The sequence below is a fragment of the Patella vulgata genome, chromosome 7, assembly GCF_932274485.2.
Source record: "Patella vulgata chromosome 7, xgPatVulg1.2, whole genome shotgun sequence".
Taxonomy (NCBI): domain Eukaryota; kingdom Metazoa; phylum Mollusca; class Gastropoda; family Patellidae; genus Patella; species Patella vulgata.
In genome coordinates, this window is record NC_065885.2 from 8,112,152 (window position 1) to 8,132,780 (window position 20,629).

General features: G+C 37.0%; 1 protein-coding gene across 1 annotated transcript; it reads right to left on the reverse strand.

Moving 5' to 3' along the window:
- Positions 1 to 11,292: 11,292 nt before the first annotated feature.
- Positions 11,293 to 14,994, reverse strand: LOC126828892 (ras-like GTP-binding protein Rho1). The gene is made up of 2 exons (XM_050558973.2): positions 14,821 to 14,994; positions 11,293 to 12,916 (listed from the first exon to the last, which is right to left on the reverse strand). The coding sequence occupies exons 1-2, from the start codon at positions 14,977 to 14,979 to the stop codon at positions 12,488 to 12,490; spliced, it is 588 nt and encodes a 195-aa protein (XP_050414930.1). The 5' UTR covers positions 14,980 to 14,994; the 3' UTR covers positions 11,293 to 12,487.
- Positions 14,995 to 20,629: the final 5,635 nt, after the last annotated feature.

A 20,629-nucleotide genomic window follows, 5' to 3' on the forward strand; every position in this document is an offset into this window, starting at 1 on the left:
AAGCGATAACTAACTATATAGTCCCAAGCAAGGTATACGGCTTGCTTACCAACCTTAAGTCTGTTTCTGCTTCAAAAAGATGGCTGACCGTAGAGTTATTAGACGGCATTTCCGACACCTTTTGATACCAAAGAGACAATTACAAGACAGAGAAAATCCTTCTCCAGAAGAAATTTCAAATTAAGAATGCTATAGAAAATTTCGCCTCTAGGCCTACCCTGAAAGCATTTTATTTATTTGCCAATTAATAAACAATAGGCTACAAACACACAGGCTACTTTAAGATCAGGCGCTCTCACAATTATTCAGTTAGTTTGTATGTGTCTGCGTTTTTTATCTTGTGGCACATTTTATATGTGAATAGGGGACATGTCAAATGCATCGAAATGATGAACCCTATATATATATATATATATCCAAAATTATTAGCACACCCGCAAAGCTGCACTACTTTGTTTCACGGTAAATGATGAAAAGATAAAAAAAAGGTATGCCGACACAAACTGATTTCAGCACTGGTTTAATAACATTTTAACATTTTAAAGTACTTTTCGTCCGTCTTGGGACTATTCATAAATAATGTCATTGTATAAAGATGGACAGTATAGTATATTTATACATATTTACATAGTAACACTGTGGTTTTAATTGGCTATAGTTACCATTGTCTATGGTTACATAGTATATCGTTAACTAATAGAAACATGTACACACATGTGTTAATCTGTAGTATATGGGGTTCAATTTATGAACAATGAGTTTAAGATAATCATGGGATAGATTTAAGAAAATTAATGAAGCTAATGGCCAATTGTTACTTATTGACTATTAAGTCGAGGAACATATTTTTTAATAAAATGGTTTTCCATTAATTTCCTTTTCGTGGTGTCATCGACTTTCATTTTATAAAAAGGGAAAATTTGGAATTTTACTTGTAGGTGTTGTGCACATTTAAAAATATGTCTATTTACAAATAAGGGCCCATTTTCAATATTACAATCCCGTCGATGGTTGCGTACTCTATCCCGTAGATGCGTGGACGTCTCCCCTATGTAAAAATTTAGACACCCATTGCAAGTCAAGACATATATGAGATTTTTTGTGTCACAATTCATATTGTCGTTGACACTAAATGTAAACGTAAGAAAATTATATTTGCTATTTGGCGTAATATGGTCGCAACATTTACATCGAAGATCCGGGCATTTAGATACATAAAAGCCGGTCCTTGTGATAGATGAATTGAATTTTGCTTTGGTTAGGAGACGCTTCAGATTAGGTGGCTGTCTTTGTGATTTAATGAATTGAACCTTATCAAATTTAATTCTGAGGTTGTCGTTTGATGCCAGGATTGCCCTACTCTCGTACATTGTTTTAAAGAAGTTGGGATGTTGGGGGTTATGAGTATATATATATATGACGTCAATGATGCAGACGACAAATTTAAGACATAATTCGCATACCAAAGTTGTTTTTATGACGTTAAAGAGCATCGTAGTCTCAGTTTATGGTAAACTTTACTAGTCACAATGATGTGCTTAGACTTATACTTGACTTGTGCTTTCGTAAGAATGGTCTTGAGAATTTTCTCGGACTTAGCTGATATGGTTCTCTATCACTCAAGAACTATTGTGGTTCGGTTGTCCGACTCGCCACGGAACATTTCCAACCACGAGAACGAAACTGAAGCTGCTACTACGATCCTTCCGCACCTATTGACAGTGTAGTGATCTTTTACCCGAGAGCTGAAATATGCTTACTCTGAATCGTGTATCATATTTAACATTCCATTACCATATTATATTCATATAAGATGATTTATTCTGTGTAAATTGTAATGGACATTCATGAAACTTGCCCCTTGTCTATACATGCTTTAGACGGTTTCCTCAGACTGCTAAAGACCCCTACGCGCAAGCGAATTATTGAAATAAAATTAAACCATATGTTAGTCCCTAAATGACCTAGTTTGTGTCGAGTGGACGTTAAACCCCATCTCTCTCCCTCCCTCTCTCTCTCTCTCTCTCTCTCTCTCTATCTCTCTCTCTTAACTCAATAAACAAAACTACACTGATCAACAGTGAATATTCGCTAGACCGCCCGCCGAAATCGCCGATAGGGTTGACATCGGTGCGGCTTAAAGGGCACGCAATATTAACCTTTTTTTCCCTCTGTAAATTAAATTCTAGAATATAACATTTTTTTAAGTATTAGAAAAAATAAATAAAAGTGTTCGAAATATATCTAGATGAAACATATTTCCTATTTAGTGTAAATGGGTGTATAAAATGAATCAAAAGGGCATCATTCTGCCCGGCCAGGGCAGCGGCACTATCGCCTAAATTTTTATATAGAATTCCAACTGCCAAGGGATCTTTTACGTGCATTCCTTGGTTTTTCGTCTCACCACTGACAAGGGAAACCACATCGGAAAATCCCGATGAACTTTCTCGAACATCCGACCTCCAGGCTAGCGATCCAGCGTCTTAACCACCTAGCCACGTGATCCCACTCCAGGCTAGCGAGCCAGCGTCTTAACCACCTAGCCACCGTGGCTCCCGAATACAATAGGATTTCGTCACTGATAATTACTTTGTTGATATTTTCAGATGGCATTTAGAAGGCACCGTATGGGTGCCCAGGAGGCAGAGATTATCAGAAGGAATTTTACCTATTTGCAAAACCATGTGGTAGCTAATGAATTAACAGGCTATCTGTTGTCACAATCTGTTTTTAACTTCGAAGATAAAAATATAACTAATGGGATCCCGGAGCAAAACATACAAATGGACAAGTTTCTGAATATTTTATTACACCGGGGCAACAGAGCTTTTGGTTGTTTCATTAAAGCTCTTAAAAAGTATTCATATTTCGAGGTGGCAAGCCATTTACAAGCCGAATTGAATACAAAATTTCAATCAAATAGGAGACCAATTCAATCAAATAATAGATCATTGCAATCCAACAATACTCCAAGACGACCAGTTCCACCATCCACCAACGAGCGCGAAGCTACGTCATCTGAAGTGACAAGAGAAATTACACTACTGAGGGAGCAGAATCAAAAGTTATGCGAAGAAAATTCTGAACATCAGGCCACGATATCTCGGATTAACACAGAGATATCCTATCTAAAATCTCAAACTGAATTGGGAATTTCGCTGCAAAAAATCACAGTGGATATAGAAAATATTGGTAATGCTACGGCTCGGCTAGGCAATGTTTCGGATCAGTTCAGTAAGATAGCGAACCAAAACAAAAATGAAAATGATGGTCGGTTAAAATCTAAAACCTGTGTCGTTTTGTAGAACGAATCTTACTGTATGTATTATGCTGGGATGTTATATATAACCACGGTTAGTGCTAAATGATAAAGCCAGCTCAATTTGTCGTCATAGATCACTAGATGTAAACAGGGCTACCGCTAATCCAAACCCTAACCCAAGACCTAACCCCAAAGCTTACCCTAACAATCTCGCCATGATTCGCGTGCCCTAACCTTGTTTACATCTCGGCGACCTTGACAAAAATTTCCAACCTCGTGGGTATTCTCTGGGTCCTCCGGTTTCCTCCCACTGCTAAAGACCCCTACGAGCAAGCGAGTTATTGAAATAAAATTGAACCATGTGTTAGTCCCGAAATGACCTAGTTTGTGTCGAGTGGACGTTAAACCCCATTTATCTCTCCCTCTTGGCAAATATTGAGCTGGCCTTAACAAATAGATTTAGCCATGCATATAACCACAGGGTATGAGAGCAAGGAAGGTAACTATTATGACTTATTGGGTGTTGTTGGTCTTAGTGTGATATCACATTTTCGTTATATTTTCATTTTTATTATCTTAGTGCACTCCAGAGTACCCTTAGTAAACCAACGAGGTTGAGAAGGCGCCCTTATCTCCAAGCCACATACGCTCACACCAGAAATCGGAACCACAACAGCAAGCCAGGGGTAACCGGCCAGATATCGCGGCCCTCTAGAGCAGTGGTTCTCAACTTTTTTGGGCCAACGGCACACTTTGGAACACATGAAAAAATAGCGGCACACCTGGCTAAATATATATGAAAAATATTTGAATTTTGCAAAATGAAAACATGGCAAGTCATAGACGGCATAAAACCATAGACGCGTATGAGTCATAGACACATAGATGACTCAAACTAAATAAACTTGCGAGTAGACACTAGTGAATACTCAATTGGGATCACATGGTTTGTCGCATTTTCTCAGTGTGCCGTTTAAAATTTCGCGGCACACTTAGGAAAATCAAGTGGCACACCTGTTGGCCACGACATACTGGTTGAGAATCACTGCTCTAGACCACTAGGCCATCCCAACCCCGTATTATGTGTGTTGTGCTGAGATAAATGGACAAATAAAGCTCGGCAATTATCCCTACTCCGTCACTCACGAAACAAACCAAAGCTATTTTTAGTCTTTCCTTCCCTTTCCCTCATCCACTTTTGCATGGTTATGAGACCAAGTTTTTCTAGACCAGTTTGTTTGCGTAGATTCTGAATCTGGTGTTGATCAGGCGTCTGATGGGGCGTTTTCGAGATGGGGGGGGGGGGTCCAATGTCTACAATGGGGGGTGATTATGTTGACATAAATCATTGGTGCTCTGCTGTTTAAATGAAAATGCATTAAGTAAAACTGGAGAAAACATACATTTTATAAAAAACAAACTTGACTGAGAATCGAACGCAATGGGTGCATATATGAAGTAGGGGGGTTATTGGTTGTTTCTAAGACGACGGCTCTCCAACGACATCTGCATCTTCGACGTTGCAGTCATATGATGACGAATCATAACATGCATTCCACATTTATCTAGAAGTAAATTTGGTCGTATCTAAGATCCATCTTCAAATTCGACCATATTGACTAACCAAACACATTATGGATGTTTGATTTAAGTATTTCTCCATTAGCGAATACAAACATAACGGAAGTGGCCATGAAGAATTAGTCAGTCTATCAACCTCAAGTGTTACGTTTTATTGTTTTTTACCTGTTGAATATGGCGCTAATATATTTTAACATCGTGTGCACAATGCTGATGTATCTGTATAAAAGAAGGCGTTTAGTCAAATAAAGAGGTTGTAAGTTCAATAAAAATGAATGTGACAAATCGAACTACTACAAATGCATTGTGTAATGTGTTACAGGCGGCAGAGACTTACAGATTGTAATTAATATTAAACTATAATTAATAATAGATTCTAATTAACTTTAGATTGCAATTAATATTAAATTGTAATTAATGATTATTAAATATACATTGTGTAAGATTTAGATAACGAGCTAGCCATTCTTGTTATAATAGTTCTAAAATAAATAATGCTAAACATTAAACATACATTGTGCAAGAGCTAAATCTGCCTATTGCAGGTCTTCAGGCCCTGTGAAACAATTTTCGACCATAAAAAAAATAGATACACATTGTCAGTCAATATTACAGCTTCCCACCCACCCTCGTTGCTCTGAGCTAGTTACGGCACTGCAGGTATTTCTTTAGGCCTGAAATGTTATATAAACTATTAATTAGACATTTATTAACAAAACAAGACCATAATTAACTCTCGGTGGCATCGGATACTCGAGATTTTAACTAGATTAAAACGATTCGCAATTTAAAAATTTAATTTAAAAATAGGAAAGCGAGGCTAAGTCTCAAATATACCAGTGCCCTGGTTACCACAATGCACACAACTTGTCAAAACTACAAACAGTCATAACTTGGATCAGAATGAAGTAATTTGAATGAAATTTTCAATATTTTCATTTTACATTATCTATTTTTGAGCTATTATAGCAAGAATGGTCAGCTTTTTATCTAAATTTTACATACATTACATTAATGATATGATTAATATTGTAATTAATATGAAATTGTAATTAATGATATATTGTAATTAATGATATTGTAATTAATATGAAATTGTAATTAATGATATATTGTAATTAATATGAAATTGTAATTAATGATATATTCTAATTAATATGAAATTGTAATTAATGATATATTCTAATTAATATGAAATTGTAATTAATATAAGAATATAATTAATAAATAGAATTTGATTAATAAATGGACAAAGATTTATAAAATCATCCGGCTATTAACATAGAGACCTGTAAATATTTGTATTTCAGGGTGTTGCATCATTGTTATTCGATTTTCTTACTCCGCTAGGGAAACCCGCTGCTTGAACTTGAAGGAAGTTCTGCGAATGCAATCGCCACTAAAACCTAGACGAGTAAAGCTACCAAATACATCGTCTTCATCTTGTTTTCTAGAGAATTCGTTTGTTACAGGAATGAGAAGAGTAAAATCAGTGGGTATCGATTATCAAGGTTTATGTGGAGAATCTACCTAAGATGTCACTTTAATTATTTTGTATAGTTCCCTTTTTAACTATTTTGTGAAACTACAAAAGAACCTCTAACCTTTGCACCATTGACGAGTGGGAGAACGTCGGAATATTCTAATAAACTTTCGCGCCCAATACCGGGATCGAATAACGAAATGAAATGAAATGGGGTTTAACGTCCTACTGTTCTGCTCCTATACTGGGCTAATGAAGACGGACATACGCCATACAGTGTGCTATGAGGGAAATTTTGCCCGGGCAGCGGCACTATCACCTACTCTTATATCGAATTCCAACTGCCAAGGGATCTTTTACGTGCATTCCAATGTATACACGGGACCTCGGTTTTTCGTTGGGTTTTTTTTTGGCGGGGGTGGGGGGTGTTTGTTTGTTGTTTTTCTTTGCTAAATTAAGAGAATCAGGATTTAACACATAAACCAACAAAATGTAAATTTGCTGCCCAGAAGGTAAACGAATGAGGATGGAAATGAAATGAAATGAAATGTGGTTTTATGGCACGTCAGCTCCAACCGGGCTATATTGCGCCAAACATAAGGTGAAAAGAAAACATAAGAAAATTATATCACAGAAAAACATTATATGCATAAATAAAAACAATATCACAGTTAATAAAATTAAAAATAAAATACAACTTTTATGCATATAAATATTAAATACAAAAATATATATATATATATGCAATTAAAATTTATTACAAAAACCTGTCTCCCTTAAAAAGTCTAACACTTTACCATATAAACCAGGTTCGGCAAACATGTGATGTAGTGACTGACAACGGTAAAAATTAGATCTAATATCCTTGAAATGCTTGCACTCAATTAAAATGTGCTTAACTGTCAAAGGAACATGACAGTGTTCACATTCTGGTTGAGGCTCCCGCTTTAAAATGAAAATAAGAGTTAAAAAAGTATGTCCAATGCGAGAGCGACACAAAACAACTTCATCCCTCCTGTTAGGTCTATAGGAGTTGGGCCAGTCTCCTAAGAGAGGCTTTATGTGATGAAGTTTATTTGTGTCTGCAAGATCCCAAGACCGTAGCCAGCGGTCATATATAAAACAGTTAATGGACGATTTAAAATTTATCACATAAACCAACAAAATGTAAATTTGCTGCCCAGAAGGTAACCTAATGAGGATGGTATTTGAAGTAGAGCATTAGGACGGGAATGCGGTTCAAACGTTTCTGATACCAACTTTCCAACAGAAGATCGGCAAATTACTGTAAGAAATTAAATATCATCATTTTTTTGTATTCGTTGTTTAGATATTTTGTATTCATTAAGATTACTTCCTCGGTCAGCCTCCTTGGGGTGGGTGGAGAGGGTGGATGGCCGAATGGTTAGCACGTGCGCGTTGTATCATAAGGTTTGCCATTGAGTCAAATGGCGCGGTTTTGATTCCCCGGTTGTACGTGACAAGAAGTAGGGTCCCCTGTCCAACCTCGTGGGTTTTCTAGGGGTCACCTTTTTTCCGCCTACGGCTAAAGACCCCTACGCGCTAGCGAATTATTGAAAAAAAAAATTGAACCATATGTTAGTCTCGAAATGACCTGGTTTGTGTCTAGTAGACGTTAAACCCCATTTCTCTGTCTCTCTCTTTTTAAGTGGAATACTGCCAATCAAAAAGATGACCATAGAGAATATAATATACCGACGAACACCGACTGAACTGGCCAAAATCAGAGTATTATTCTATCATAAGTTTGTCAAGAACACTAGATTTTATGTAACATCTACATGGTGACAACCAAGTCCATTAAGAAACATGTCTTGCTAGTATGGTGGATATTTTGCACATTTACTCTTGGCCTTGTTTTCCCGGAATAAGTTTTTTCTTGACGGTTTCTCATGGAAAATGTGAATGTAAATCATTTTATATACATTTATATTACTCTTAGAGTAATGTTTGTCTTTTTTTTAAGATTTCTAAGAACATTAAATGACACATTTCGTATATATTAGGGTCCTTAAGAATATAGATTTAGTTCCTTTATAGATTTATTCACATTGTAAGGTTCCTAAGAATAGAGCTATATGCCCTTTAATAAGACCGAAGATTGAATTGAAATGAAATGTGGTGTACTGTTCTGCGCCGACTGAACAATTGAAGACTAGCATACCCCATACAGTGTGCTATGAGAGACATTTTGCCCGGGCAGCGGCACTATCACCTACTCTTATGTAGAATTCCAACTACCAAGAGATCTTTTACGTGCACGCCAATTGTACATGGGACCTCGGTTTTTCGTCCCATCCGAATGAATATACGTTGTCTCTTGCCACGCCCTCCGCCCTACAGCACTGACAAGGTGGAATCACGCCGGAAAATGCTTATGAACTTTCTGGGACAACACTGGTATCGAACACAGGACATCCAGGTTATTGAGACAACGTCTTACCCATTGAGCCACCGCGGATCCCTACAGATTGAATTCAGTTTAATAAAGCTCTGAGACGCTCTCACATCTAATTGTTGACAAATGTAAACATTATATATTGTCATATTGATATGCATACGTTGTAGCAGAGAGACTGTGGGGTAAGTGTTGAATTTAATATTCAAGGGTCATGGTATTGTCACGTACCTTAATGTCCATGGTATTATACACATATATTGTGTTTAACTATTGTAATTGTACGTGTATTGTTTCAATTGTCTCCCCTTATGTATGATTGTATTCAGATTGTCAGATTTTGATATGTTAGGTAAAGAGGTTACTAGTACTCTTTACCATGCCCGTAGCCAGAGGGGGGCGGGGGGGGGGCAATCCCCCGAAAAAATGTTCCCCCCCCCCCCCGAAAAAAAAATTTGCCAACCATAGCTCTAAAATACCTACTGTAGACTGTGCCTGGTGTGCCCCCCCCCCCCCCAAAAAAAAAAAACTTCACTGCCGCTCCGAAGCTAGCATGCTGGCTACGAGCCTGCTCTATACCCAAAATATTAATGGTTGATATATACTAGCATTGGGATTCTAGTGCCACTGTTACACCCTGGTAAAAACGTTCAGATCAATGGAATTTTAGAAAAAGACCTGAGACATTTTTTTTAAAAAAAATATATAAAAAAAATATTAGAAGAAGTTATAGTGGTCTGTTTCCGTGCACGCCGCTTCAATTATATTTATCTCCCTTATTCCAGTGAAACCCAAGCAATTGTATTTTCAACAAATGCGACGTACACTGTTTTGACAATCTCTTTGAAAACTACAAATATAGTTACATTGACCTCATATACGTCAATGTTATCTACAGTTGGTGTATTCCGTCATATACGTCAATGTTATCTACAGTTGGTGTATTCCACCATGTTTTCTTCTGTCTCTTCTAAGTCCGGACTGGAAGAGACGGAATATCTGAGGGAAGAGACCAAATCAAATGCTCGGTAGAGATCTTCTGGTAGATGAAGGAGACAAATGGACGACCCCTGCAGATCCGGTAAATCGGTCCGGGTGTTGATCGAGATTTTCCAGCGAGGTTACAGGGGTAAAGATGTAGCAATATCCGTCGCTGGTGAAAAGCGCAATATTGTATCTGGTTATATTTGTAATTCTCTTCTTATGGCTAAGAACCCATTTCACGTTGTGTATTTTCTTCTTACTATCTCAGTAGTTAAGACGTTTGTCTACCAGGAAAAACAATGCTACAGTTTGTTTCTACATTTTTAGGACAAGCACTGGATACATATAGGACCTTAATCAGTCTTATTACAGTGTCATGCAGGACGGAGGGCCTGACAAGGACAGCTGTCTAGCCATTCGGATGAGACGAAAAATCGAGGTCCCGTGTACACATTGGCGTGCACGTAAAAGAACCCTTGACGGTTGGAATTCGATATAAGAGTAGGCCGTAGTGCCGCTGTACGGGCAAAATTTCCCTCAAAGCACACGGTATGGCGAATGCCCGTCTTCATTAGCCCAGTTCGGAGCAAAACAGTAGGACGTTAAATCCCATTTCATTTCATTTATTACAGTGTCTTTGAGACAGCTCTGTCAATTATTTAATTAGACAAATACTACGTAATTAATTATAATGATTGGTTACTAAGCCTAATGGCGTCAAGAACCACCCTTCTATGGACAGTGGAAACTTTCCACCAGAAGCGTCAGACGTGTTATTTTGTTATTAAACCAGAATAATTTTTTATGAAATTATAACTGTTTTAATATATAAACTTACCACTGCGTGAGATATGACTTCTTTGTAATATAAAACCAATAATTAGTCAAAGCCATAGTCAATATAATGCTATTATTAATTTAAATAGCAAAAGTTCTACTCATCTTACTACACAGAAGGGGGGGAGGGGGTGGCTGAATGGTTAGCACGTGCGTGCTGTACCATAATGTCTGTCATTGAGTCAACTGGTGTGGTTTCGATTACCCGGTTGTACGTGACAAGGAGTAGGGTCGCCTGTCTAACCTCGTGGGTTTTCTCTGGGTCCTCCGGTTTCCTCCTACTGCTAAAGACCCCTATGCGCAATGGAGTTATTGAAATAGAATTAAACCATATGTTAGTCCAGAAATGACCTAGTTTGTTTCGAGTGGACGTTAAACCCCATTTCTCTCTCTCCCTCTCTCTCTCTCTCTCTCTCTCTCTCGCACTACACAGAACGAAGGACCTGACAAGGAACAGTGTCTAGTCGAATGAAAAACTCGAAATAAGACTAGGTCGTAGCAATGTTGTCCGGGCACACCTTTCTTCATAGCAGAAGCTAACATATCGGTAATCAGCAAAACGTTAAACTCCATTAGATTTTCACAACTGAAGACTTACAGAAATAAAATAAGATAGATTTTTCTAAATATTTTAATTGGATTTTATATTGTATACATTTTAAGTTATTGTATAATATACAAAATTTAAATAATAATAAAACATAAAATACTTATAACACCCATGGAAATGTTTAATTTAACTTGTGCTTGTACAATAACATATATTGCTGTACTATCAGATCTTCAATCTTCACGCTGTGTTTTCTTCCGTGACGAAGTTATAACTAAAGTTCAGGTTCTTTTCTTAAATATTTTATTTGAATAAACTGGAAGCATTTCACACAATTCTTTCTAGTCTCAAATAACTAAATTGCTGGTGTGACCGGCGGGGTGAGCTCCCTCGAATGCTATTTCCCCACCTCTTTTATAGGTGCCTATTCCTTTGTCTGAGGTGTTTACGTAAAAAAAACTGATAACAGCTAAGTTCCAAATATGGAATGGACATGCACCTCAATCTGGATATAGACAGGGATTATTTCCTAATTTGGTCAACAAATATGATATATGTTTTATAACAAAGAAAAATGTAAATGACCAACATGTTCATTAATCTATAACTCAGTTAACGTATCAAAATAACCAGCATATACTTTCTATATTTTTGGTTATGAACTGAGAATATATAATATGAAAGATAACAATATTGTTCTAGCCATCATATTTCTCCATTCTTTGTCGTTAGACCCCATGTCCTGTTATTGTCACAATATTTCATAAACAATTTTAATTTGCGTTTCAGAATTAACTTATACCATAGCTAAAATAATTAATCAAAACCATAATATTATTTTACATAGATGTTCCTTAGCACAAATCCCTGCCCTCCATATTACTACAATATTGTCATTAAGGGTAGCAAAAAATATGGGAAAATGGGTCCAAATTCCCCCGTTGTCTGAATACAACACGGTCTATGCGATATTTAATACAGTTTATCTACATAATCAAGCAGAAATGGCGTCGTGAAATGATATAGGCCTAGAGAGGCGATATTCACCTCTAGTAAATAATACTTTTAACACCGGAATTATTGAGGAGAAAATAAATAATTCAAAATGGTTTTGTAAATACACAAATTAAACTCCTCACAGAAACACTCATGATTAAAAATATGGTAGATTGCAAACTTTCATTTCAAACTTTCATTTCTACTCCTATGTAACAAAAATAGCACCTGGAATTCTTAGATTAAAAAAATCCCAGACAAATTGGTGTCGACTTGTCTCCTATCCCAGTATTGAGCTTTATATTATTATCATGAAAACATGGATAAACTCTAAACGTCTTTCTTTTAGAAATTGAAATTGTGTATCACTTTTTACAAAACTTTGCAAAATTTTCGTCGTCCTTTGGATTTTTTCTTTTGTAAAGCTGCACGGGTTGCTGTTTCAAAGACTTCTCTTACTCCTTCCTTGGTTCGCGCTGAGCATTCCAGATATGAAAAAGCGTGAATTTTTTCTGCCATCGCAAGGCCCTCGTTTGTGGAAACGGGTTTGAACTTTGGTTCGGATAATTCTTTACTGGTTGCTGGATCATTTCTTAAATCTTTTTTGTTTCCTACTAAAATAACTGGAACGTTTGGACAGAAATGTTGAACTTCCGGGTTCCATTTTTCTGAAATATTTTCCAAACTGTCTGGATTGTGAATAGAAAAACACATGAGTATGACGTCAGTATCTGGATAAGACAAGGGACGTAACCGATCATAAGCTTCCTGTCCAGATGTATCCCATAATGCCAACTGCACCTGTAATTATAAGAATGATTAGTTAAGAAACTTTGTTGTAAATTGACAGATTCTATTAGTGATCAATAAAGATGGCACACAAATATAGACCTACTGCTGGCCTAGAATTTATCTGACAATACCGGTTCAATTTGACCGATAATTTGTCCATACCGGTCTTAAGTGATCTCTGGAATGTACATTTAATGCTGGCTTCCCACTGTCTTGCGATGCGTTACGGTGACAATACCGGTTCAATTTGACCGATATTTTATCCATACCGGTCTTTTGTGATCTCTGGAATGTACAACTAATGCTAGGTTCCCACTGTTGTACGATGCGTCACGACAGATTGTCCCTATTGAGTCCACGATCTGATACGTTTCGATATAATTAACTGGCTTCATCATCTCAATATATGATAAGACCAGATAGGATCGCCATAATTATAAGAGCTGCAACACTTTGTTATCGAATTGCACGAGCTGCAAAGTTTTGTAGTCGGGTAAACAATCGGAGAGCTTCTACGTTTTGTAGTATCTAAAGAGTCAGGATAACGCAGATCGGATTAAAATTCAGTAAATATCGCAGGCTAGCGATGACACCAGGAGTTGATTATAGTCTGGATAAGTTAATTAATGTCTAATTAAAAATACATTATGCAAGAGCTAATTATGTATATTGCAGGTCTTTCTTTAGGCCTGAAATGTTATCTAAATTATTAATGAGACATTAATTAACCTATCCAGACCATAATCAACTCTAGATGGCATCGCTAGCCTGCGATCTGTAGTGGATTATGAGCCGATTTACTGCATAACACTTTCCTTCACGATTTAACGATTAATTGAATAATCGAGACTATGCTGTTTATCGTACTGCCTTTAGTAGTGAAGAACGAAGCTAGGCGGAAATTTCATTCGCTTAGTTCTGGGTTCATAGTGGATCAATTTGAATGAAATTTTCAGCAAATTGCCTTTATGTTATCTAGTTTTTAACTATTATAATAGAATCTCCCATAATGTATCTTTAATAGTTTATATAATATTTCAGGCCTACTGAAAGACCTGCAATAGGCCGATTTAGCTCTTGCATAATGTATGTTTAAGGACAGTGTGTTTAATGTTGATTGGCATCCACATTTCAAACAATGACACTGTTTAACATTGCCAACATTTTCTATCCAACCAAGTTAAATGATTCATCTTGTATAATTTGTCACTGGGTGTATTCCAGCTTTTATTCATCTAGTGTATTATGGCAAGCTGTTGTCAGATAGAGCAAATATATACCTGCCAAGAATTCGATTTAATGTCAGCTGAACTAGACACGGAACCAACAAATAAACCGATAGCTATGGTGGTCAAACCCCTCCAGCCTAGAGCTAGAAATTATGGTATGACGTTCATTTAATGTGAATTACACTTAGATGTGAAGATGTCTAGGCTAAAGGGAAACAGAGAGAGAGAGAGACATGGGGTTTAACGTCCACTCGACACAAACTAGGTCATTTCGGGACTAACTTATGGTTCAATTTTATTTCAATAATTCGCTTGCACGTAGTGGTTTTTAGCAGTTGGAGGAAACCGGGAGACCCGGAGAAAACCCACGAGGTTGGACAGGCGACCCTACTTCTTGTCACGTACAACCGGGGAATCAAAACCGCGCCAGTTGACTCAATGGCAGAACTTATGATGCAACGCGCACGCGCTAGCTATTCGGCCACCCACCGTCCCTACCCCTTCGGCAAAAGGTGACAGCTGTGATGGCCACCAATCAGTCAGGTAAACTCACCAGGTACCTAGAAGACAGAGCGGACAACCTGTACTATTTCCTTAGCACCTCCAACCTAAAAATGAATTTGTGTATCCAGTTCTTATATTTATAGGGATAGGGTTAGGGTTGGGGAACTATGTTTTACTTACCGATCTGTTCTCCACTTCAATATCAGCAACGTAGTTCTCAAAGATAGTTGGTATATAAAATTCTGGGAACACATCTCTACAGAAGACGATTAATAGACATGTTTTACCACATTCGCCATCACCCACTATAACTAACTTCTTTCTGGTGTCACTCGCCATTTTAATACTTCAAAATCTGGAACATAAACGGAAACATTGAAATTATGCCCAATATTTGTACATGTCCGCCCGTGAGTATACAAACCAAGGTAGAACCAAGAATTGCTGCTGCAGTAGAGTTCGCTGTTGTGAACAGTTCCCGAAAATGGCGTAAACGGATATAGCAGGTGTGGTCACACTTGCTCGGCCTGAGAGTGGTGGTCACGTGTTGAACCTCGCTGTCGGTACCTATCCCAAAGGCGAGAGATGGTACTCTGGGAACCATTCAGCAGTCTTGATACATGTATCTGGGATTCGCCTGCTTGTAACCGACGATAGCGTTGTTGCGTTGGTCTTCATTCAGACGTGGCACCACTTGTCTAGTTGAGTGCCTACATGTGCAACTGATTTTGAAACCGAGAACCACGGGATTTTTAAGGCCTTAGTTTTGGTTTTCATGCGAAAAGCGCGCAATGTTGATAAACCCATGCGTCTTGGTGCAATCAAGCGAAAACAGATTTCGACAAAAAGTATGACCAGTCACAAATAGTGACCCTATATATAAAACCAATAATGAATTTCTTGTATCCTTACATAATGACATTAAAAACAAGTAAGATTTATGGAAATGAAATGAAATGGGGTTTAACGTCCTACTGTTCTGACGATTTATGGAAGCAACGATCCCCTTCAAATACAAAACGATGAAAAATGGACTATGCGTTTCTTTTCATGAAGAGTATATATAATATATTCCATTGATAATTATAGTGTGTAACTCACTGGATTAATATAACATTAATTAATTAATTGATTCATACACCATTTATCAGATATATACTGTTCATTAATAGTAGGACACATATAATCCATTCCATTAATAATTATAGTATTTAAATCACTGGATTAATATAACATTGATTAATTATTATTATTATTATTATTATTATTGTTCGATTTATATAGCGCTTCATTACACATGAGTATTTATAAGCGCATTCACAACAAAACAGTTCAAAAACATTTTTGAAATAAGTATGTTTTTAAGTTAGTCTAAAGCTCTGGGCGGAAAAGGACTCTCGACGAGTTTTTGGAAGATCATTCCACATTTTAGCTGCTCTGACGGAGAAAGCATATTCACCAGAACGCTTATTATATTTGGGGATCCTCAATATGCTACGATCACTTGAAGAACGAAGGTTGGATCGCCGGGGAGTATAGAAATCAAAGAGTTCTTTTAAATAACTGGGTGCGGTGTCAGAATAAATTGATTTAAACACATTCACAAGAGCTTTAAATTGAACCCTCGCTCGAATTGGAAGCCAATGGAGTTTCTGTAACTTAGCTGATATATGATCAAATTTTCGTGTTTTAGTTATAAGACGTGCAGCATTGTTTTACGCTATTTGTAGTCTGTTTAAAGCTGTTTCTGGTTCTCCTAATAGAAGAGAATTTGCATAGTCCATGTGCGATGTTACTAATGCTCTAACAACACTCTGGCAAGCATCAGTATTAAGATTAGAGCGTATTCTCGAAATAGCTCTCATTTGATAATGCATTTTCCGTATGATACTATTGATTTGGGGAACTGGGGACATAAATTCATCAGTAACATAGCCCAGATTTTTAGCCTGCTTCTTGGGAGATATAGAGCAATCACCGATCTGAATGGAATCCGCTTTAAACAATTTAAGTTTTAGCCTATTTCTGGTCATCCATCCCCGAATGTCATTAAGACAAGACTCAAGTCTACTGATAGAATCCTTGGAAGCAAGATAGTTGTTTTGTTGAAAATAGTCATATATTTGGGTGTCATCAGCAAAGCCGTGGTTTTGTACCCCATGTCTTCTTAGGATTTGACCAATCGGAAGATTGTATAGAAGAAAAGTATAGGTCCCAATACAGATCCTTGTGGAACACCTATCCTAACAGCACAGGGTTGAGACACAGACCTGTTTATTTGCACCTTTTGTGTTCTATCTTGAAGATATAATTCAAAAAAAGTAGGGGATATTTGATTTTTAAGTGTTATTAAAGTCACCTAATGAAACTGACGAAGAAACAAATGACAAAATGAAATGAAGTTCACATTCATCGATTTATTCCAAATGATCGTTAGACTAAGTAAGGCACAGACTGACCATTATAAGGGTAAAATGATACCCGGGGTCAAACAGCAAAGTTACCACAGCATCACAACCAAGTCAGTAACGGGTAAATCCTCCTCTGTTTGCCAAACAAGCATTGATCCGACGTGGCATACTCCTAATGAGACGTCTAAGGTCATTTTGGTCCAGATTGTCCCATTCCTGTTGCAACGCAGCAGCAAGTTCTTGGACATTGGCAGGACGTTGTTGACGTTGACGTAACCTCTGTCCAAGCATGTCCCAGACATGCTCGATGGGGGAGAGGTCGGGACTCAGTGCTGGCCAAGGTAATGTGGTGATGTTCTGTTGTTGGAGGTAACCTGTAACGATCCTGGCCCTGTGACATCTTGCGTTGTCATCCTGGAAGATGAAACGGCGGCCATGACGTCGTGCGAACGGCACAACATGGACTGCCAAGATGTTGTCCCGGTAGTACTGGCCTGTAACACGCCCTGCAACAACATGTAAAGCCGTTCTTCCAGCAACAGTGATGCCTCCCCACACCATAACAGAACCACCCCCAAATCGATCATGTCTGATGACGTTAACGTCTTGGAAGCGCTCGTTTCGACGACGCCACACCCTCCTACGTCTGTCCAAAAAATCAACAGTGAACCTTGACTCATCTGAAAACATCACATTGCTCCAGCGTCGATTATCCCAGTGTTGACGATCCCTACACCAACGACTTCTTGCCTGAATGTGATGATCTCTCAAATAAGGGATCACGCGAGGACGTCGGGCGCGAAGGTGACCCCTATGCAGTCGATTCCGAATCGTCTGGCCAATTACTCTCACACCAGTGTCTGTTTGAAGACGAGCGCTGATCTGATTTGCTGTGATGACACGATTTCTCAAGGCCAAGGTACGGATAAATCGATCCTGGGCTTGAGTTGTCGCCCTTGGTCGACCTGAGCGTGGTCTGTCCTGTACAGATTGTGTATCACGGTATCTGGACCATAGCCTGCTTATGACAGACTGAGAAACATTCATCGTCCGCGCCACAACCGCCTGTGTTGTGCCGACCTGTAGCATGCCAAGGGCACGTAACCTTTCATTTTGGGTAAGCCGACGCATATCAAAATTTGTTTTCTGGTCACTAAAACAATTAAACTGATTTTTCCACCCTGGAATTCAATGCCACAATGACTGTAACATTCAAAGTCAGAGTCGTGCAAATCTTGGGTTGGACCCCCATGATGATCCCAAGCATCACATGCATTCCATGCGGTAGCTATTGGTGCGTTTGGGCGTCACATGTAACTGGAAATGTTTCTTCTGTTAGGTTCTATAGTGACTTTTTTCGTAGTCATTTGCATATTTTAGTATTATGCCCCCAAAATCAAATATCCCCTACTTTTTTTGAATAGTATATATTATTTTAAATCTTACTCTACACATGTATTATACTGTATTTAACTTCTTTTATTTCTCTGTCGCCTGTCTAACCTCGTGAATTTTCTTCTTGGCCCGATTCCTAGAAAATTCTTAAGCACGTTCTTGTGCTTAGATTTAAGTAGACTTTGCATTTAAGTAAACTTACCTTATTTTGTGTTCCCAGAAAATTCTTAAGAACGTTCTTGTGCTTAGATATTAAGTAGACTTCATTGTAAGCACAACAACGTTATTATGCTTTCCAAGAAAAAACTTAATCACAACTTCGTTCTTAAACATAGTCAATCTAAGCACAAGTCCCCAGGGGCGTAGGAGCTCAAAGTAATTCAGGGGGGCATAAGAGAAAATTGCCCAAAATCAATACCGTTTTTTCGGGCATACATATCATAAGAAAGCTTCGGGCATATTTTCGGACATGCAGTGGACAAGAAAAAGACGAGAAAATACTTTTCGGGCAGTGTGGATCTCATAGAAATAAGTTAGTTATATTTTTTCTCTAAACGTTAATAGAAAAAAAAGGTCGTCGAATTTTTCATTGCCCGAAAATAAATTTTTTGCCCCCCCCCTGCCCCCCCCCCCCCGGCTCCTACGCCTATGAGATCGAACCCTGGAACTTAGTGATCAAACGCCTTATCCACTGAGCAAGCGTGGCTCCCATGTTTCTTTAAACCCTTAAACTAAGGTACACCCCATATTTCATTCAACTATGAAATTCTTATATCCATCAAGTTATCTGGGTCATATTCTTTTATAGTTAATCACATTGCATAATGAAGGTGCTAAAACCAATATTGATTTTAGACATTAAACAAATAAAAAACGAATCTGAAGGGGTATATAAGTAAAACTCTTAGTAATAGAAATATGTCTGTCATTCTGACATTGAAATACATATCAATTATCTGATTTGGACTCACAGTCGAGTTTGTCAGATTAAATTAAGAGATTAGATAAATAAGGTAGGGTATAACTTTATATTATATATAAATATATATGGTATGACTTTATATTATATATAAATATACATAGTATGACTTTATATTATATATAAATTTATATGGTATGACTTTATATTATATATAAATATACATGGTATGATTTTATATTATATATAAATTTATATGGTATGACTTTATATTATATATAAATATACATGGTATGACTTTATATTATATATAAATATACATGGTATGACTTTATATTATATATAAATTTATATGGTATGACTTTATATTATATATAAATATATATGGTATAACTTTAATATTACAAATATATATGGTATAACTTTAATATTACAGATATATATGGTATAACTTTAATGTTACAGATATATATGGTATGACTTGAAATTACAAATATATATGTTATAACTTTATATTACAAATATATATAGTATAACTTTAATATTACAAATATATGTGGGATAACTTTAATATTACAAATATAAATAGATTTGTTATAACTTTAATATTACAAATATATATGGTATAACTTTAATATTTCAAATATATGTCGTATAACCTTAATATTTCAAATATATGTTATACCTTTAATATTTCAAATATATGTTATAACTTTAATATTACAAATATATATAGTATAACTTTAATATTACAAATATATATGGTATAAAACTAATATTACAAATATATATGGTATAAAACTAATATTACAAATTAGGTTTACAAGTAAGAAGTTACATTTTGTGTTTCATTGGGTGTCAAAACGGCTGACTTGCTTTTTATTATGTTCTTGCTAGCGCTCCGTACAAAATAAAACCCCGTCTTAAAACATTCACTTGGCATATGATAATAGACCCCCAACCCTTGTAGTTTCAGAGAAATGATCCCTAATTAATCGTTCACGTGAAGCGATAACTAACTATATAGTCCCAAGCAAAGTATACGGCTTGCTTACCAACCTTAAGTCTGTTTCTGCTTCAAAAAGATGGCTGACCGTAGAGTTATTAGACGACATTTCCGACACCTTTTGATACCAAAGAGACAATTACAAGACAGAGAAAATCCTTCTCCAGAAGAAATTTCAAATTAAGAATGCTATAGAAAATTTCGCCTCTAGGCCTACCCTGAAAGCATTTTATTTATTTGCCAATTAATAAACAATAG

Excerpts from the sequence above, each read along its gene's own strand:
- LOC126828892 (XM_050558973.2), bottom strand. The coding sequence starts at position 14,979 with ATGGCGAGTGACACCAGAAAGAAGTTAGTTATAGTGGGTGATGGCGAA. Across the intron at positions 12,917-14,820 it reads TTGAAGTGGAGAACAGATCG|GTGCAGTTGGCATTATGGGA; the intron begins GTAAGTAAAACA and ends TTATAATTACAG.